Source organism: Cyprinodon variegatus, unplaced genomic scaffold (genome assembly GCF_000732505.1).
Source record: "Cyprinodon variegatus isolate N-32 unplaced genomic scaffold, C_variegatus-1.0 Scaffold125, whole genome shotgun sequence".
Classification (NCBI taxonomy): domain Eukaryota; kingdom Metazoa; phylum Chordata; class Actinopteri; order Cyprinodontiformes; family Cyprinodontidae; genus Cyprinodon; species Cyprinodon variegatus.
Genome location: NW_015150578.1, coordinates 135,610 through 153,986, shown reverse-complemented (window position 1 = coordinate 153,986; position 18,377 = coordinate 135,610). Strand labels below are relative to the sequence as shown.

At 41.3% G+C, this 18,377-nt stretch overlaps 1 protein-coding gene across 1 annotated transcript in view; it reads right to left on the bottom strand.

Annotated features, from left to right (window-relative positions):
• Positions 1-345: 345 nt before the first annotated feature.
• LOC107085457 (transcriptional activator GLI3-like) overlaps positions 346-18,377 on the bottom strand; it is a 127,603-nt gene continuing 109,571 nt past the window's right edge. The window contains exons 10-15 of the mRNA XM_015375771.1: positions 16,257-16,397; positions 7,375-7,524; positions 7,090-7,254; positions 6,670-6,960; positions 5,096-5,489; positions 346-4,684 (exon numbers count right to left, since the gene is read on the bottom strand). Coding sequence (XP_015231257.1) covers positions 2,376-4,684; positions 5,096-5,489; positions 6,670-6,960; positions 7,090-7,254; positions 7,375-7,524; positions 16,257-16,397 — 3,450 coding nt within the window. The 3' untranslated portion in view covers positions 346-2,375. The remainder of the gene's footprint in view (positions 4,685-5,095; positions 5,490-6,669; positions 6,961-7,089; positions 7,255-7,374; positions 7,525-16,256; positions 16,398-18,377) is intronic.

Sequence of the window (18,377 nt, the reverse complement as noted above, 5' to 3'; positions counted from 1 at the left end):
AGATAAATATGTGTTTTAGGTATGCTTCTCACAACTTCATTTCAAGGAATCCATTGTTATCCACATTTGCTGTCTCAATTCTGGTGTCCTGAATAAAGCCTTTTTGGAGATGTTGTCCATAGACTTTTCCCCTGGCAGGGGTGTTGCTGCTTTCATCTGGGTCCATAAATCCCAACTACAGCTACAGCAGACTATAGAATGCAATTTAAAGCATTGAAATCAGACAAACATAGCAATATTTGTTATACTGTTTCGCAGTGGTTATGGTACGAAAGTAAATGTTGAGCCATGTCAAAATAAAGACAAATGGGGAATTTAAATTTTTGATCTATAGAGTTTTTTTTGTGTGATTATTTCACTGTTGCTACATAGATAGATGTATTAAAATGGTTCAGGTTTCAGCAATCGAAATCAAAGAGACTACTCTCATTATTGGAAATTATCTCTGCTATGGAAATGCCCCTTAGTGTCAATGGTTAATAGTAGGAAAACCCATAATAAGGGGTATAGAATAAATTGAAAACTGCTAGCCATATTCCATTTACTGGGTGATTATTGAGTTTGAACAATTCCAAACTTCAGTTCTTCATTGATGCCGATAAACCCATACTCAGCATACAGGTGTGTTCCCACTCGTGCATGTATTTATTTGTTTTAGTTTGTCATGAAGTGCTTGATGAAATAGACTTTTAATCACTCTGTTTTATTCAACCTATATTCTGCGATTATGCAGTACTTGTAGGTTTAGCCTTTTTCTCGTCATTTTATGTGCATCTGTCCTGGTGCTCTGTTAAGTTGCGACACCATCCTGAAAGGCGTGGTGGGTACCCTCAACAACTTCAATTATAGATGATTGAGTAAGACCTGTTTTCCAGTGTTTAGTCCTGTTTCTCTCCAAGACATAGCTATGCGCTCTCCTATTACAGTGACTAACTGTACGTTTTTCATTCTTTTTGACATGAAAACTGGCTCAGAGCTCATCTACTTAACAGTTCCTTCCCAAATAGAGTCATCTATGGAACTAGTTTCTTTAGCCTGGCTAATGACGTTTCTTCCTGTAAAAGTGGTGTTTTTCCTCTATAATGCATGCATGCTCTGTGTAAGGGATTGCTGCAGAGTCCACAGTTCGATGTAATCAGCTGGCTTTCTTTAGATGTCTTAACCAGTTTGTCTGTATGATTTGATTGCATTGTCTTTGCATACTGCCATAAGGTATCAAATCTTGTGAACTGGCACTATATAGGTAAACTGAATTGAAATTATGTGTTGTGGTACTAACAAAAAAGGAGTAAAAGCATTCTTTAGAGTGGTGATAGCCTGTGACTGATGTTTTTGTCAAATTATTGCATGTACCTGCATGTGATGTCTGTACCGTGGCAGTTCAAAAACGAATATGTGTAGCATTACACCCCTAGTAGTACACATTCTACATTTTAAGAGCTTTCGAGAAAATAATATGCACATTTTCCTATTTAAAAGAAAAAAAACGTATCACGTTTACAGCACTTCCATGCTGGAGACCTCTTCATGAGTTAAGACATTTCAAAACCACTGAACTACTCATGTCGATTCCTGTAAGCACAAGCGAAGCACCAAGATTTATAAGACAGAGGAGCGTCCATTTACACATCAGTTCTGAAGAGCTGTAAAATCAGACATTAAAAATAGGAACACAAACAGAATACAAAAACACAGCTACAAACACTTGAGTACCTTACAAGACTAACTAAAATCAAGCCATTAAGATATCAAGTAGAAGACAATCTACAGCGGCTGAAGACTTGGATGTGTAGTCCCTTTTTTTCGACAAAAATACCACTTGGTAAAACTTGGTCATAGCACTGAAACATTTTACATGTTTACAAAAGCAACACAAAAAAGATGTGAATATACCACAAATTAATAAAGTTGTCCTTAGGGCCTGTTAAATCGACAGCCCCTGTCTCAGTTGCAGTGTGTACCTTTGATGTTAGTAAGGTTGGCACATGGGTCTAGTCTTTCAAGTCCTATTGACAGTGTTCAAGGTTTGACTGGAGTTACATGCAATTTCACAAATAGATAAAACAGTGACAATACACAATACTGATTTAAGGGAAACAAGCTTTGTCTCGCCAACATGTACAAAGAGAAGGGCTTTCAAAAATTGCCTTAATTCCAGAAAAGGAATATAACCATTTATCTGTACATATACATGGCACATCCCTGTTCTGTTTGGGATGATGTTTTCCTAAAATAAAACACCTTGGCAACTGCAACTTCTTGTAAAGTTCTCTTAATTGCCACTATGTGAGTCTAAATCTTCACATACACCAATTTTTTTCTTTCTGTTTTCATTTTTTAACCCTTAGGGAGGAGAAAGCGGAGAGAAGTAGCAACTATTGCATTATAGCTAGGAACTTGCTTTCCTCTGCGAGGGTGGTGAGGAGTGAACTCATTTCTCCAATGGCCATGTTGCTCAGGCCAGGAGCAACACTGTTGAAGGTGGTAGATCCTTGGGGAGTTGTGAGGCGTGACGAGGTTCTTGACAATCCCTGGAACATAGAGGGGCTCAATACATCCGAGACAAGGCTACCCTGATCATAACCGTCCTCCAGCATGGTACCAAAATCTAGATTTACCCCATCATCTAATATGCCAGGGACTTGGCCATCAACAGTGCTTGTTACTAAGTCAGTTCCAGGGGAGGGAAGGGTGTTGGTGTTTCTGTTACCTGATCCCTCAGATAAAACCATCGACTCTAGCAAACGCTGCTCTTCCAGTATAGGGAAGGAGGAAGACTTGCAGTCTGCTGTGCCATAGGAAAGACAATCTGACAGAGTCTGCCCCATGTTTTCATGGTTCTCCAGTTTCAGCCCTGATACCTCACACATAAGAGAAAACTGGTCTCCATTTTTCTGTACCTGTTGCGGTTGATGGGGGTTTGGGAGAATTTCAGTTGAGCTTTGCAGATTGAAGAACTGCTGGGTTTTTGCCAAGTTTTTGTAATTGTTGATTTGTGGGTATGAAGCATGTACTAGGGGGTTGTGATCAGAAGCAGTTCCATGGGACAGGTTGGATAGACTGTCCATGGACGCGCGGGTAAGCATGAGGTTGTTTCCAACCTGCCACATGGTTCTGCTATTGTTCTGTTCCAAATGGCTGAAAGGTTTCAAAGGTCCATTGGTCATCTGTTGTTTAAGACCTTGAGGAAGACCCCCATTGATGCCATGTGACATGTTTGACATCCTAGTACCTCTCATTTCCATGCAAGAGTTAGGCAATGCCTCCAGCTTCACTCCGCTGTTAATGTAGCTAGAACTTTGTGACTGGTTAGCTACTGGGCAACTGCTGTGGAAATCCACAGACACCTGCTGGGGCACCGACATGTTTCGCAACCTGCCAGTTGATGCAATTGGAGGTTCAGGCCATCTCTCGCACTGCAAATTATGGCTTTGAAGCCTTTGAGGAGACCTGTCAGCACTCCCTGAGCTTACTTCATTCCACTGGATTGGAAGCTTACTAGGACTCTTCCTATCAAGTATCTGCTGCGGCTGGAGATGGTGAGAGCCAGGGAAGTTACCGTTTTCCCCTGCTTCCACAACTGGATAGGAGCTGTCCCTTTGGCTAGAATTTATTTGTCCCTCATTCTGAATGTTAGAGCCACCATTCATCTGATCCTGGGAATGCAGATACTGCACCAAGTCATCAGGTAAAATATCTTCATCCCCAAGAAATAAGCCAACTTCTCCTTCATCCTCCATTGCCAATGCTTCCAATGCTGCATTTTCTGCAATACTAACGGTGTTTGTGGAATGCTGCAGGCCTCTCTGCAAGTTTCCCTCTGAGCGTGTGTAATTCTGAAGGCTAAAACTGCGATATTCAGCTGAGGGATTATGAGCCAGAGGGGGAAGAGGATGGAGATTATTAAGGCTGTTGAAACGTTGCACTGGAGGCAGACTATAACTTTCAGGAGCCTGTGACCGCACTGGGTCACTGGCCCTTCGGTTACCATTCAGATTTCCCTCACCAGGATAGAGGACCCTCCTCCTGTAACCTGCATGTCCCATAAGCCCATTGTTGAGCTCACCATTGGCTTCACCACAGCGAGGTGGCCTGACTAAAGGTGGAAGGCTGTGATTGCTGCCACCCTCCTCCATCATGGCCATGCGAGTCTTCAGACTCATACGTTCCATGTTGGGTAAAGGCGTGGGGGGTGGGCCACCAGTAGCTGCTGCATACTTGGCCTTAAGGTGGTAATGCTGTGCAGGAGTTAAATTGAGCATCCCTCTCGACCCACCTCCTCCTCCGTAGCTAACTCCCACTCCACAACTTCCACCTGAGAGAGCCCCAACTCCTCCTCCTGCCACTCCACCTCCATACTGGCTAGCTTCACTGGATCGGCGGGAGGCGTCTGTGGAAATGGGGTCGTAGGAGTCGGTGGAGCTGAGGTTGTGAAGGCGGCGGTGATGGTGGCCCGGCACTGCGCCATCACCCTGTGAAGCCTGGCTAGAGCGCCGGCTGGAGAAGCAGGGAGAGATGCCTGAGGAGCGCCGACTGCTACTCAGATAGGCTGAACTGGCGGCACTCCCACTGCTGTCACGTCGATCTCTGAGCAAGTTGAGCACGTTCAGCTCTGTGCTGGCTAACTCTGGGTGAGCAGGTGGCTGAGGAGCAGGCACCCCCCACTGCCTGCCCAAACACGATCCTGAGAAGAGTGGAGGGAGAAAGTTAGGACGGCTACAGAGGAACCAAGGAAAATGAAGTGTGGTGAAAGAAATATTACAGCTGGATTAAAGAGACAAAGCCAAGAAATCTTCTGAGTGGAGAGATCTCTCAAACAGATGTTACCATGGACAACTAGCAACAATTGGCCATGAAACACCACATTACACGGTGTTCCCTCTGATATGATGTACAGCTTGATACTATTTTGCAGTGGAACAGAACATTTTTTCAACATTTGTTTTGCCTTAAACCTTCAGCTACAGGCAGCAAGATGAGAATCAAAATCTTTCTGGTCTGTAAATTATGTCTACAGGTGCTCTGGAGTGATCTTATGAATACAAGATGTGATGCCTGTGGAAATTTACCAAAAGTTTAACAAAGTTAAACTCACCCTTCCCCAGGATGTTTGGCATTCCTGAACTTTTAGGGGGCGGTGTGGGAGACAGGGACCCAAGCCTGGGCAGCGCTCCATTCACCTGCTTCAGCCTCTCCATCTTCATGTGCTCCATCCAGCGCATGGGCCGGCCAATGCTTCGCCTTGCCTGCAGGGTCAGCATGGCTGCGGTGGCAGTGGACACCGTGGAATCCATAATGGGGACTGACTCCCCCTCGCACTCCTCCTCCACCTCCTCTTCGTTTTCCTCTTCCTCGTCGTCCTCCTCCAGCCCCTCCCCTGGCGAGCGTCTAGCGCTCACAGCAAGCTGGACTCCACTGCTGGGATAGGTGCTGACTGGGGACTGGTCACTGCTGCATGTAGACTGACCGCCAGGGCTTGGCTGAGACGTCTGATCGAAACAAACAGGAAGCAGAGGAATAATTGAAAAAAATTTATCTAAATCACACTAAGAAATATATACCTGGCATGACAGAAACACAAACGATGAAGTCCTGATAATGTTCAGGTTTTTTATGCTGGACACTAAACCCCTGAGCACCCTCTCATCTCTGATCTTATAGAGATACACTACTTTGAATTTGGTGGCTTTTGCTTTCGGTGATAATAATTATGATAATCTGTAATTATCAATTTCAGGATCAAATGTGACGTCCCACCAAGAGTGAGAGGGAAATCATTGTAAAACAGAACTTTAATTTTTTATACAAAATAGGAGAAGACTTGTTTTGTTTCTCTCTTTTCTTTTCTTGTGTGTTTGCCATTTTATGTCAATGATTTCAACAAATACAGCATGTTCCATGACAGACAAGTTGAACTCATTTTCTCAAATTCACTCTTTTTCTTTCTTTCATAACACCTTCCTTTGCAATAGCTTTTCACGTTTCATTGCTTCCTCTGGCTTCCATTTCCAACATACTAAAAATAGCTAGAACATCAAGTTCTTTTTACTTAGTAACAGCATCCACCACAAAGATAGTTAAAGTCAACCTTCACTGGATGCTTAATTAGTTGCCTTAACAATGACTAACACATTTTATTTTTGCTTTAGATGCCCATTAATCAAGCCAAACATCTGTTCCGTCAACCCACAACTTTACTGTACATCTGTAAGTATGAGTTGCATCCCTCCCTACAGACAAAGGCATTGCTCACACAAAAACATGCTCATGACAAATATAAGAAAATATGTATAAAAAAGAAAATTTTGAAAAAACATTTCATGAATGTGGGAACTGGTGATGCACAACCAGATTGGGAACAACCTGAGGATGTTTAGGATGAAAGTCCCGACTGATGGGATAAGCAAACTCTATGTCGGCATGATGAGATGAAGGGCTAACAGATGTAGTGTGGAACCTATCTCACCTGATTACCCACTGTCCTTAGAAAGGAATGAGAAGAAATGCCGAAGCATTGGATAGAGGAGGAAATGTACTCATTAGAATCATTAGGTGTCAGTGAGAAAACCCTTTATTCAAGTACATTTAAGGCATGAAAGCATATTTAAATTATTGTAATGAATTTAGAAAGTGTAAAAACAATAAGATTAACAGAAAAAAAAGTCTTACCATTGGCTTTTCTGTCTTGATTGATTTCACCTGCAGACATTCATCTTGTTTTGAGGTAGTGTGGTTGTACTCCCTTTGGTCCGTGTATCCACCCAGGGGCAGCTGCCCGGGTGAGCGACCCTGGCTGTTACCCCCTGATTCCCGCAGCTGAGGTGGTGGCCGTGGGTAATCGCCCCGCTGTTTCTTGGTGACGTGGGCCTCTGGCCCGTGTACCGTCTTTACATGCTTTCGTAGGGAGCTGGGATCTGTGTAGCGTTTGGTGCAGCCTGGGATTTTGCAGACGTAAGGTTTCTGAAGGTAAACAGACAAAAAGAACTGAATAAGCTTATTTAAATTCAATTATTTGTCATGTTGAAATGAAATACTTAAGATAATCTGGAAATGCAAATTCAATGGATGGATGGATGGATCTCTTAGTACCTCATTGGAGTGCGTGCGGTTCTGATGCTTGGCCCGATCGGATGCATTGGAAAAAGCCTTGTTACAGCCTTCATGTTCACACACATACGGTTTTTCACCAGTATGGGAACGTAAGTGTGTTTTCAGGTTCTCCAGCCGTGAGTAGGCCTTTGTGCAGCCTTCAAACTAAAATGTGGATTAGATTAATCACATGTTTTCGTTTTTATCAAACATAATCACATTTATCATATTTAGAACAACATCATCTGCAATAGCAGTTATTTGAACATTAATTAGCATCCTTACTGTGCACTTGTGAGGTTTTTCTCCGGTATGTCTGCGCATGTGGACCACCAGCATGTACTGTGCCTTGAAGGGCTTCTGCTCTCTAGAGCATTCCTCCCACCGACACACAAACTCCTTCTTTTCACCATGGATATGGTCATTGTTGATGTGCTAGAATAAAAAAGAAGAAGAAGAAATAAAAAAAAAATTATATCTATTGCTTACTTCCATATCGATTTGTCAGACATTTTATTTCCCTTTCAGCATTATTAATATTTCTAATTTACACTGTTGGAAAGTAAACAAAGGCTTTTGAAACTTTGCGTCCAACCTAAAAAAGGGATTTTCAAAGCAACCCTGTCACTTCATATGACTCCGGGCCCTCATCACTTTGTGTCAGAGATGACAGTTGTGCTGCTGTTGCAACTTCTAAACTGTGGCACAAGAAAGGAAGCACAAAAAATGTCAGAGGAGAGAGAAATCAAAAATTCAGTCAAGTCCAGCATTTTCTCCATTTTTTTCCCGCCTAACTTCCTTGTAAAACCGGGAAAGTGGCGGATGATAAAGGAATGTGGAGAGGTGAAGAAGGGAAGGGAAGACTATGGCCCTCTGGGAATAAGGTCAACATCAGGCCTCTGAAGTGCCTTTTCTGGGGGCAATTGAAACTCAGAGAGACACAATATCCTGACAAAAGGAAACTGTGGTTATTATGACATTCCTGAGAAGCAGGAAAAAAAGGCTCTTTTAACCCCTGGGCTGGATACAAGTAGACTGACGCTAAGTCTAAAAGCTTGGGATTTTTGTGCTTTGTTCAAACTATGATTCACAAAACTAATAAAAAAGAAGAACTAAAGAAAATAAAGGTTTAGCCTAAGGAAATGGGTTGACAATTAAACTTTTTTTCCCTCTCAGTGTTGCTCCCATTGGCCAAATTCAACCTTTTGTGCAAACATCCAGCAGAAGCCAAACTGGTTTAACTTTCCAGAAAAGGCAGACAAATGAGTCAGCAGTAAAATTAGCACTAAAAAAGGAGAGCATGTGTTGCTAATAATACCCTTTGACATTGTTGTGTTTGTCATGTTGCATCCATTGTTTTTCTAATAAACCCCTTAGGCCTGCCCAGCATTTTTTTTATATCGACATAATATTACATATAGAAGGCCGATATTTTAAATTTTTTCATTATAAGTTTTAATTTGTTTATTTGAATTGGTTGCACCAAATTTATGTTGTCCAAATTTATGCAACATTTCTGACTTACTATGGTAAAAGAATAAAGAAAGAATAAAAAAAACAAACATGAATCTTGTTGCTTCAATATCTATTCTCGAACTTGATATTGTCGATAATTTGCATAAAAAAAAAAAAAACAGACACTGTATATTCTCGCTTGCAATTTCAGTCATTGTAAATTGACCAAACCAGGCTAAAATGAGAAAGCTAGAAAAACAGGGTAATTGGAGAAGGCATTGGTTTTCTAGTAAATCAATCTTCTCTTCCATGTTTGTGAGGGCTTTAAAAAACCTTCTCTTTTTCTTCCTCTACGTGAGGGAATCCTGGTGGCAAGCGATCAGTCTGCTGTGACCTGTGTTCGATATCCCGCGGCTGAGAGCGATGGGAGAGCGCTGTAGAGTTGGTGTGTAACTGTGGCAGTTGGCACAGTTACACACATTTACCGTTTGTATAAATGAAGGAGGTCGTTGACGGGCGTGATGCATTATGCCCTGAGCTGACAGTGAGGGGGACAGCCAGCGCGGCAGGGGGGGTTGGGTGGTGGGGACAGGATTGCAGCGAAACCTAATGGCATGATCTAATGGCAATTCTTATTGAATCAATAATCTCCATGCTGAGCAGACAGGTCCCGTTGGTCGGCTAAATCGACAAACAGGTGCTGATAGCTGCGGCGCGGCTGGTTATTCATCTTCTCCCTGCCAGCTTATCGGCCAACAACTGTAGAAACGCCACCAAGATGGATTTAGGAGGGAGCAGCACTATAGGAAACGCATGGGACACGGACACAGGGGAGGCAGACACCAGCTGTGACGTATGAACGGTGTACCCCCACACATGCACAGGTGCAGACACCATTCCCTTGGGTGAGCCTCCTGTGGTTAGCCAACATACAGAACATACTTAAGCACTAGTACCAAAGATGACAAAAAGGTATTTTGGATCAGGAGTGTTTATTATCACCGTGCTACATGAAAAAGGGCTGAACATGTTTAAAAGTCTTGACATTTTGCAGCCAAATTGAGATAATTAAAGATTTAAGTTTTTCAGGTGAAATTGCCGTCTCTTGGAGCAACAGCACCACCAAGAATTGCTTTACATATAGCACTTTGTAAGACTATAAAAAGTTCACCTAGACTTACAAGAAAAGTTATAATTCTAGGTTAAACTTGCCATTTAATGTTTTACACATTATATTTCAAAGAAAAGCGGCACAGTATAACTTTTAGCCACTAGGAGCGCTAGAGCTGTAATTCCAGAGACCATTAAAACTACTTTCAACACTACATGGTCGCAAAATTAAACAGTGTCTGTGTGTTTTGATATCTGGAGAAATCTTGTAGTTAGTTGTAAAGACGAGGTCACACTCTAGATGAAACCCTACATCAGGGAGCAAAAAATACATCTTACCACCTAATTGTCATGTCTGTTTTGTTGCCTAACAACGTTTTATAGTTGGCTCTAATGTTTAAGGAGAGCTCAGAAAGCCATAAAGTGATGCTCTAGTTTACCCGACTCCCCTAAGAACATACTTAGAGGAGTTTTTAACTAGATCAGGAGTCTTCAATGTTTTTCCAGGCTAAGGACCCTCAAACTGATGGTGAGATGGAGCGGGGACCCCCTAATTTTATACATACTGTATGAAATTGTGTTATATCACACTGGTCCTATAGTCACTCTATTACATATGTAATAATGTAATGAAATGTATTTCTCCCTGGGATTATGAAAGTATTTCTGATTCTGATTCCTTGTTGCTGGGACAGGTGTTGTGAATGAAATGGTGCCCAGGTTAAAAGAGCTCCTTTTTGTCGCTGAATGTGTGCATTAATGACTGAAAGACATCTTCTGCCTCCATTTATCTGTTTACTACAGTGTGTTGAATTCATGTTAATGTGTATTTAAAGAAATTTCAATTAGTGGAAAAATTGCAGTGGGGAATAAAAAAAAAAAAAGTCTAATCAACCGAAACTTTCGTGACCCCCGTGCAGTACCTCCATGGATCCCCTAGGGGGTCGCGGACCCCCTGTTGAAGACCTCAGAACTAGAGTATTAACACATAATAAATAGTGTACGTTGACCAGAAATCTCAAAGTTAACTAATAACTTGGTAAAACTTTACACATTGTTACTTTAAATTTTTATTTTTTACCAATTAAAAAAAATAATTATTTTTTTCTTATGCTGGAACTATGTGGTGGAAACCTGAAAATATGAACAGAGCTACAAACTTTCATACAAGTCCCTAAGACATGTCAACTATTTTTTATATCAGACAAATGCGGTACCAAATAGGATGTCAGCCAACTTTAATTTAAGCTGCCAATTTTAAATTCTGTCATTTCTATCCCCTATATTGTAATAAAAACACCTTCTAGAGGACGTATCAGTTTCACACTTGGCCCAAAGTACCAAGAAAGCATGGGGCCATGGCCAGGCCTCAAAAACCAACTTCTCAAGCACTTCAAGAGTTACTGTGTCATTGCAGTCCCCCCACAATTATTCATACATGGTCATTTTTTTTTACTCGCTTTAGCCTGGCCCATTGAACATTAATTAGGAAGTGAATTAGTAAGAATTTAAACCTTACAGGTTTGAGCTGCTCCTTCGCCATAGGCGTTGCCAGTCCCAGTGTAAGAACATTCTTTGGTGCTAATGTACAGATTCTAACTGAACTTATTTCTGCAGACTAAATCTACTAAACAAGGGGTGCACAGATTTATTAGCTGGCCAATTGATTCACAATTTTGGTAGATCAGTGATCAGCCCATACTTAGATGTGAAACAGATAATTTCCGCTGATCTTATCTACCTCCCTAAAGGCCTGAAAACCACCCACTTTCAATGCATTAAAGTAAGTTATTTCAGAAGTTTTGAAATATTTTGTGTTGCGATCTTGTAATAACCAACAGTCAGTTATTTAAAAAATAAATAAAGTCAAAATCAGAATCAGGAATCCGTGATCAGCCAGAAACCTGTAATCGGGGAACCCCTAACCACCAAAGTGCATGTTCCATTAACCACTGCTTGAAGATTTAACAGTTTGAGGTATAGCTTTATGTATCACAACGTCTCAACACTTGATATTGGAATACATATAATCATATAATTTCCTTCTTGCTATTTCACACCATTTGTTCACTTCAATATTCATTTCCATGTTTCCTTATCAAACCCTCTTTGGGATGCTGCCGTCATGCATTAGAATGCAAGCTTGCATGAAAAGAGGCTCTGTTTACAAGGCAATTTCACAAAGCGATGGGACCCGTAACACCGTTTAGCTTTATCAAACATTGCCTAATAAATCATATGCTCTTTTGTGATGTCAGTAGCTGAAATGCTTTGTGTAAAGAGAGGTGGAGAGGGAAAAAAAGAGGCAAAAGCACAAAAAGGGAAAAGATGGAAAGCAATGGGAAGGAGGGAGGGAGAAATGAGAGTGGGAATTGAGAGTGGGTTAGTGAGAGAAGGAGGGAGGATGAGAGAAAGCGAATGAGAACCAGGGGGCAGGGAGCTGAAATTGGCATGTGTAATTCAGCAGTCTTTTCATCTCTGAGTAAGATACTCTAGACAGATAAGGGCCTAATCCTTCTCGTGATCAAAAAAAGCAGCGTTTTACCAATTAAAGGCCTGTGCCAGCAGCCAGAGAGAAGGGCTGAGGGGGGTGGGGGGTTGCTTTAAGACTGCTCCGGCGTTTATCATTCTTTAACACAGGGGAAGCACACAACAGGAGTTTTAACAAGGCTGCATCCATGGAGCTACGGCTGACAAAATTATAGTGCCAAGTATGCTTTTGGTAAAGTGCAAGAACAGGTACATATGGACTTTCTGATACCCTACTGATGATCTTTCATCTCTTAGATGGTCTACAGAATAAGATCATATAAAGTCATTACTTATATCTATATAATGCATTCGGTTGGCTGGAAGATGACAGATGATCAGCATTTTGGCCAAGGACAGACAAAAACATTCCATCACACCGTGACTTTTTTTTAGAAATTAAGGTTTAATCCCCCTTTTTCTGCTAATAGAATTGGAAATTGATGGGTTATATTTTGCAGAGATAAGATTTAACATTCAAATCTTGCTCTGATTGAGGATCAATCAGTAGCAGCTTTGCAAGATGAATTTACCCTCTAGAAGTCATCCACTTCAATGCGGGGGACCCCAGTTTGAATCAGGAAAGGATTATGGAGTAAAAACTGCCAAGCCCCTGCGTAAGGGAGCAGCCAAATGGACATTTGTTGTCTAGATGCTGAAGGAAATCAACAATCAGGCTGAGGCCCCTCTGAGTAAACTAGGACCTCAAAATGAGAAAAATTAGATAGATTTATGCTTTCACGTTAGTCTGCAATAATGCTAAAGACCTATTTGATTAGTTTAAGTTGTTTTTCTTAAAGGGGTCATTATTATATAGGACATTTGGTGCTGAGCAAAGACACATCATAGCAACAAGCACTCACACACTGAAACATCAAATTGTTGATATGGTAGGGTGACCAGACATCCTCTTTTTCCCGGACATGTCCTACTTTTCATACCTAAAAAAAATGTCCGGGGGGAATTTCAAAATCGTCAGGGATTTTGGTCCCCTACAGTGCAGCAGAACAGAGCCGTCAGCTCCGGGGCTGGTGTGGTGCAGGGAGTCAGCGAGGGATGGAGCGATCAAACCCGACCCGGTGACGGTAGCCTGGACAACGACAGCCCAATGGTTCCCCCCGCCTGCCTTACCGTGTTTCCCGCCGCCTGCCGGGGCGAAGCACGAGGGGAAGCGTACTGTCACTGGGTCAGGTTCAGACCAGCTGCGGAGCTGATGGCTAGGTTCGAATGCCCGGTCCGGCCCAGTCAGCGACCCAGCAGCCCCCAGGGGGCATGACAAAAGTACAGGCCAGGACCAATGCAGTGCTTCGTTTGGATTCGCCTGTTTTATGTTGGAAGTTTAGAATTGTGAGATTTGCAGAGAAAGGAGGCGTTGATGGGGTTTGAACTTTTCTGTACGTCCATTTCACCCACTGATCTATCGTTATTCATCAATGACAATGTAAACTCGGTTTTGCATTCTATGACCCTTTTAAGAATTTTAGCAGCATCTCAACTGGAAATGGGAAGTGTAGCTGCTAAATATAGCAATTAAGTCGCTAAGATGGCCACACCTCTTCCTTGAAGACTTATCAGTTGTGAAAAATCACAAAAAGTTTAACAATAACATAATGTTAAGAAAGGCCAAATAGCAATTAGGAATAAAGCCCATTTCAAGAGACATTAAAGAATCCACCAGGCCTTATCTTTAAGTGCTCTGTTTGAGGGGAAGGAGAGGAGGGGGAGGAAAAAAAGAAATTGAGAGGGAAAGAGAGAGAAAGTTACACTGAAATAGAAAAATGGGGGGCTGGAGAACGTCCAGATTAAGAGGTAAAGTGAGTAGAATTATAATATATCGAATAAATATCTCAAATTTACAATTGACACCCGCCTGGCTTTTGCTGACTGGATAGGCCTGATAAAGTGGGCCAAATTGCATAGATCTGATGTTTATCTTATCGTCGGCACCGTGAGCATTTAAACTCGCGTGATAAAGGAATGCCAGTGAAAAACATGTCGGAGGGGCGTAGAAATACGCATCAAGAGCTCTACAGGAAGCGCTTTTGAACAAGGTGAAAAGCAATGAGGGTGGCGTTAAGGCTTATTTCCAAAATTAGGCTAACCAAACAGAAACAGGGATAGATACGGTTCAAACTTGAAATACTTTCCAATAGATCCGTTAACATGGCAGTCCTAATAAAGATGTTTGAATATGAAAATGAAACATTAAAACTGCTTGCGCTAAGGAAAAAAAAAAAAGTATATATATATATATATATATATATATGTTTTTTTCTCTTGAACGCTTTTCCTCCCTGAAGCTGTTTAAGAAGAAGACAAGTACGGGGGAAGGGACGCTCTATTGTTTGGATATATGGAAATACCCCCCCTCCCAGAGAGAGAAAAGAGCCACTGTGGTCCAAATACTGTACTTATCCTATTACTGAGGGGGTGGGGGTGTGGAGAGATAAGAGCATTTTCCCCTCCGCTCTGCTACATTAGAGCGAAAGGGTTCCATCAGCGAAGACTGTTATTGGCATCTCTCTGCATATCTCTACGTGCAATTAAAAATGAGAAATAAAAAGTCATATCAGAAAGTCGAATGCCAGATACAAAATTCCAAGACAGAAACAGGAAACTAATGAGAGAGGACACACTGTCCCTCTGATGGTAGCCAGGCTATGAGTACGGCAGGGGGAGAAGGTGAGCAATCTTTGCCTCCATTGCTTCCCAACCACTTTTACTCATCCCACTTCCTGAAAAAGGGGCAAGAAGTTGTCAAGATCCTCAACCTTTTGAGCTGAGCCCTTCAAACACGGGAGGCAAGCCCATTTCGTGCTGAGGATATCAATTATAGATAGGGGTTACCACCGCAGCTGAGGATTGCGATGTCAAGACGGCAGGTAGACAGCTGTGGAGAGCTTAGGATCTTTCTATCAGATGTGTCCTGATGTGTTCCTCAGCTGCACATGTGTATGTGAGCACTTCCCCGTTGCTCGTACGGGTGTAATTTCATCACTTGTCCAACTCTAGTCTGGTTTCTCACTCAGATGAAGGCTAAGTGGTTCACATGCAGCAAAGCAAAGCTAAAAGCAGCTCTGGCCGCAGTAAAGGTGACACGATGATTACGCTAATGGTATTTTTTGCTTTAGATGGAGCCCTCAGGCGAAGTATGATGGGGGAACATCCATTTCTGGGCTTCTGTGACAGTTACGATAACAGACAGGGAGGGGGTCTGGTCCGGTAGAGTACACAGAACTCTATGAGGCTTAACCCGCCAAATAAGTTCACACAATCCAGCTGTGTGATGGGACACTGGCTTTTGAGCCCATTAGCTCTGTCCCTGGAACCAATCAGCAATGCAGCATTATTAACATTCAGCCTCAGCTCTACTGTGGGCTGCCAGACACAGAAGCTGAGGCCTGATAGGAGGTGCTGTCCAGAGTGGCAGCTTCTGGTTATGTGGCAGGGATCAGGGAGGTTTGGGGAGGGAAGCATGGCTTGTTGGGATGTTTTTGAGCAGATTTGAGGAGCTGCAGGAAACCGGTTGTGTCCTTCTGGTCATTCAAAGAGAGGGAGTCAGGGAAGCATAAAACACTGATTTAATGTGTTTGGGCCCCTAGGCTTTCTCCTGGCAATGCTTCCAGGCAAGACTTATTTGTCTATATTTTTTGCAGTGTCACACACATTTAAAAGTTACCCTGCAAACTACGGTCTATAGATGTTGAGATATTTCGCCATGCCTTTTATAGTAAAATCTTTTTTTTTAATGCAGTAAATAAAACAGCCTTTACTTTCTTGTACTTTTAAGGTTTCTTTCAAAGCCCTACTGCACACCTACCTAAAAGTAACAGGTTACTTTCTCATAATTTACTCTGCACTGTACCAAGTACTTTCTAAATCTATCAAGTTAAGTTCAGAAGGAAAGAAAAAGTAGATCCCACAAAGGTCAGAATAGTAACTAGTCATGTCCTGGAAAGTGCCCGATACATTGTGAAAACTCTTAAGATCCTTAAAGTTACAGGTTATGCTGCGTTGATTTACTTTTTCTTTATGGAGATGTTTAAAAGTTGTAAATTCTGCTGGACACTCACCTGCACCAGCTGCTCCTGGGTGTCAAACTCCCGGCAACAATTCTCCCAGTGGCAGTTTGTCTCATAAACCACCTCCGGCTCCTGTTTGCTCTCGTCTTTGTCCCCTTCCTCCTTCACCAGAGTCATCCCATCAGGATGGTCCTGAATGAACAGAGAAAAAAATATATTAACAACATAAGAGCAAAACCATTTAAACCCATCATAAAAGAGATTTTCTATAATGTTTTAAATGCATGATTCTGTGAATCTGGCCTTGCTCTGCTCTATAGGAAGTAAATATCTAAGGACTCTAATCCTATCTCTGTTCATGTTTATTCCCAATTTGAATAGACAGATTTTATCCTAAGATGTCTTGATTGAGCATAACCTCTTAATGATCAACTCCTGGATGCCGTCCATTAAAGATCCTTGCTTACTTTCAGGTGCTGCCGTTCAATGACTGGCTTTAATAAAGTATATGTGTTTTTTCCCTACTGATGCAAATGTCAATGCCATTTGCAAAAGCAAAACCAATTTTATCCTTTGTCTTCCAAAGATCAATAAATGTGTTGCACTGGAAGCTAAAAGCAATAAGAGAATACATCTCATGCAAAACAGTCGCATGATAGAGAAAAGATTGAGGGGAGTTGTTTGCAGAAATCTTGTTTTTACAGGCAGAAATATTCCAAACACTCCTCATGGGGATTGTTTTATTACAATTTCATTTGGGGTTTATTAGTTAATTGAACTGTATATTTGGCAGTGTGGAACTATTATGCAATAATAAGCCAAAAACAATAGCTTTTAAAATAAGTTCAGTTTAATGCAAACCCTCTTTCAATCGGAGTTGATGAAGTTATGAGAGAATATTTACTCGACAAGGACAACGCAAATTCATATTCTAAGATAATCAGGATTTTCTGCAGCTGGTGATTTCTATATAATTTGTTTGATAGCACTTGTTAGGATAAACCTTAATCAAAGAGTAAGAATTGCAGGTATTTCTGAGAGAAACCCCATCTAATCACCTGCAGTGTAAAATGTGTATTTCAAAATGTATTACATGTAAGCAAAAGTGATTCACCAAGAGGCTAATGGGCTGAAGCTCCACCATCTGAGAAAAAAAGGCTGTACTTCAACAAAAATGTTTTTTTGTCCACATGGAATTTCCAAATGACTACTGGAAAGAGATCAGAATAACAACTCAGCTATGAAGACCAGTATGGAGAATTCAAGTTAAAGCTTTTAAAACTAAAAAGAAAATAACACCCTACCATCTGTTAAGCATGGTGGTGACAGCATCATGCCTTTGTAAAACTCAACTATGAGTATTTCTGGTATATTTTTGGGGCAGTAAGGTTCTTGGGTTATTATGACATTCATGTTTTCCACTTAAAAATACAAAAATATTAAATGTTTACCTGCTGAGAAGTAAAGTAACAGGCAAGACTACATTATTGTTGACCTAAAACATGTAAAGTGTCTCTTAAATCCTTCATTCAGAATCATTAGGTTTTGTTGCTAACATGCTTCTGGACCTGTCAATAGCCTTTGATAACAGAGACCATAATGTTTGCTATTCTGGCTGGAACATGTTGGTATTAAAGGTAAAGTTCTGTCCTGGTTTAAATGAAACCTCACAGACAGGAGCCTCTCTGTCAATCTAGAGGCTTATTCCACTTTCATTCTGGGGTTCCTCAGGGCTGCATACTGGTATCACTGCTCTTTGTTTTGTAAACTTTGCAACAGAAAAAGGCAGGAACACAGTCTTGAAATCTCATCATTATCTTTCTTTCTATTCTCCCATTTATTATCAAATGTAATTGGTCACTTTTCAAGTTTTATAGTGTCTAACTCTATCCAGTCTACGTAATCCCCTCTATATTATTTCACCAAAGAGAGCACTCGGATAATCCGTTGCATTTCTCATCAATTTTCTGAGATAAAATAAAACATATATATGATAGGGCATTCATCATGTGGTATGGAATACCTTACCTCTATATGTACACAGCTAAAGTTATTTAAATTTTCTTTTTCTTTCCCCTGGGCATCAGTTATCTGAGCTATTTCTCTATGTAACTATTTATTTTTATTCAATCTTGTTGTAATTATTTGTAAAGCACTTTATTTAACTGTCTT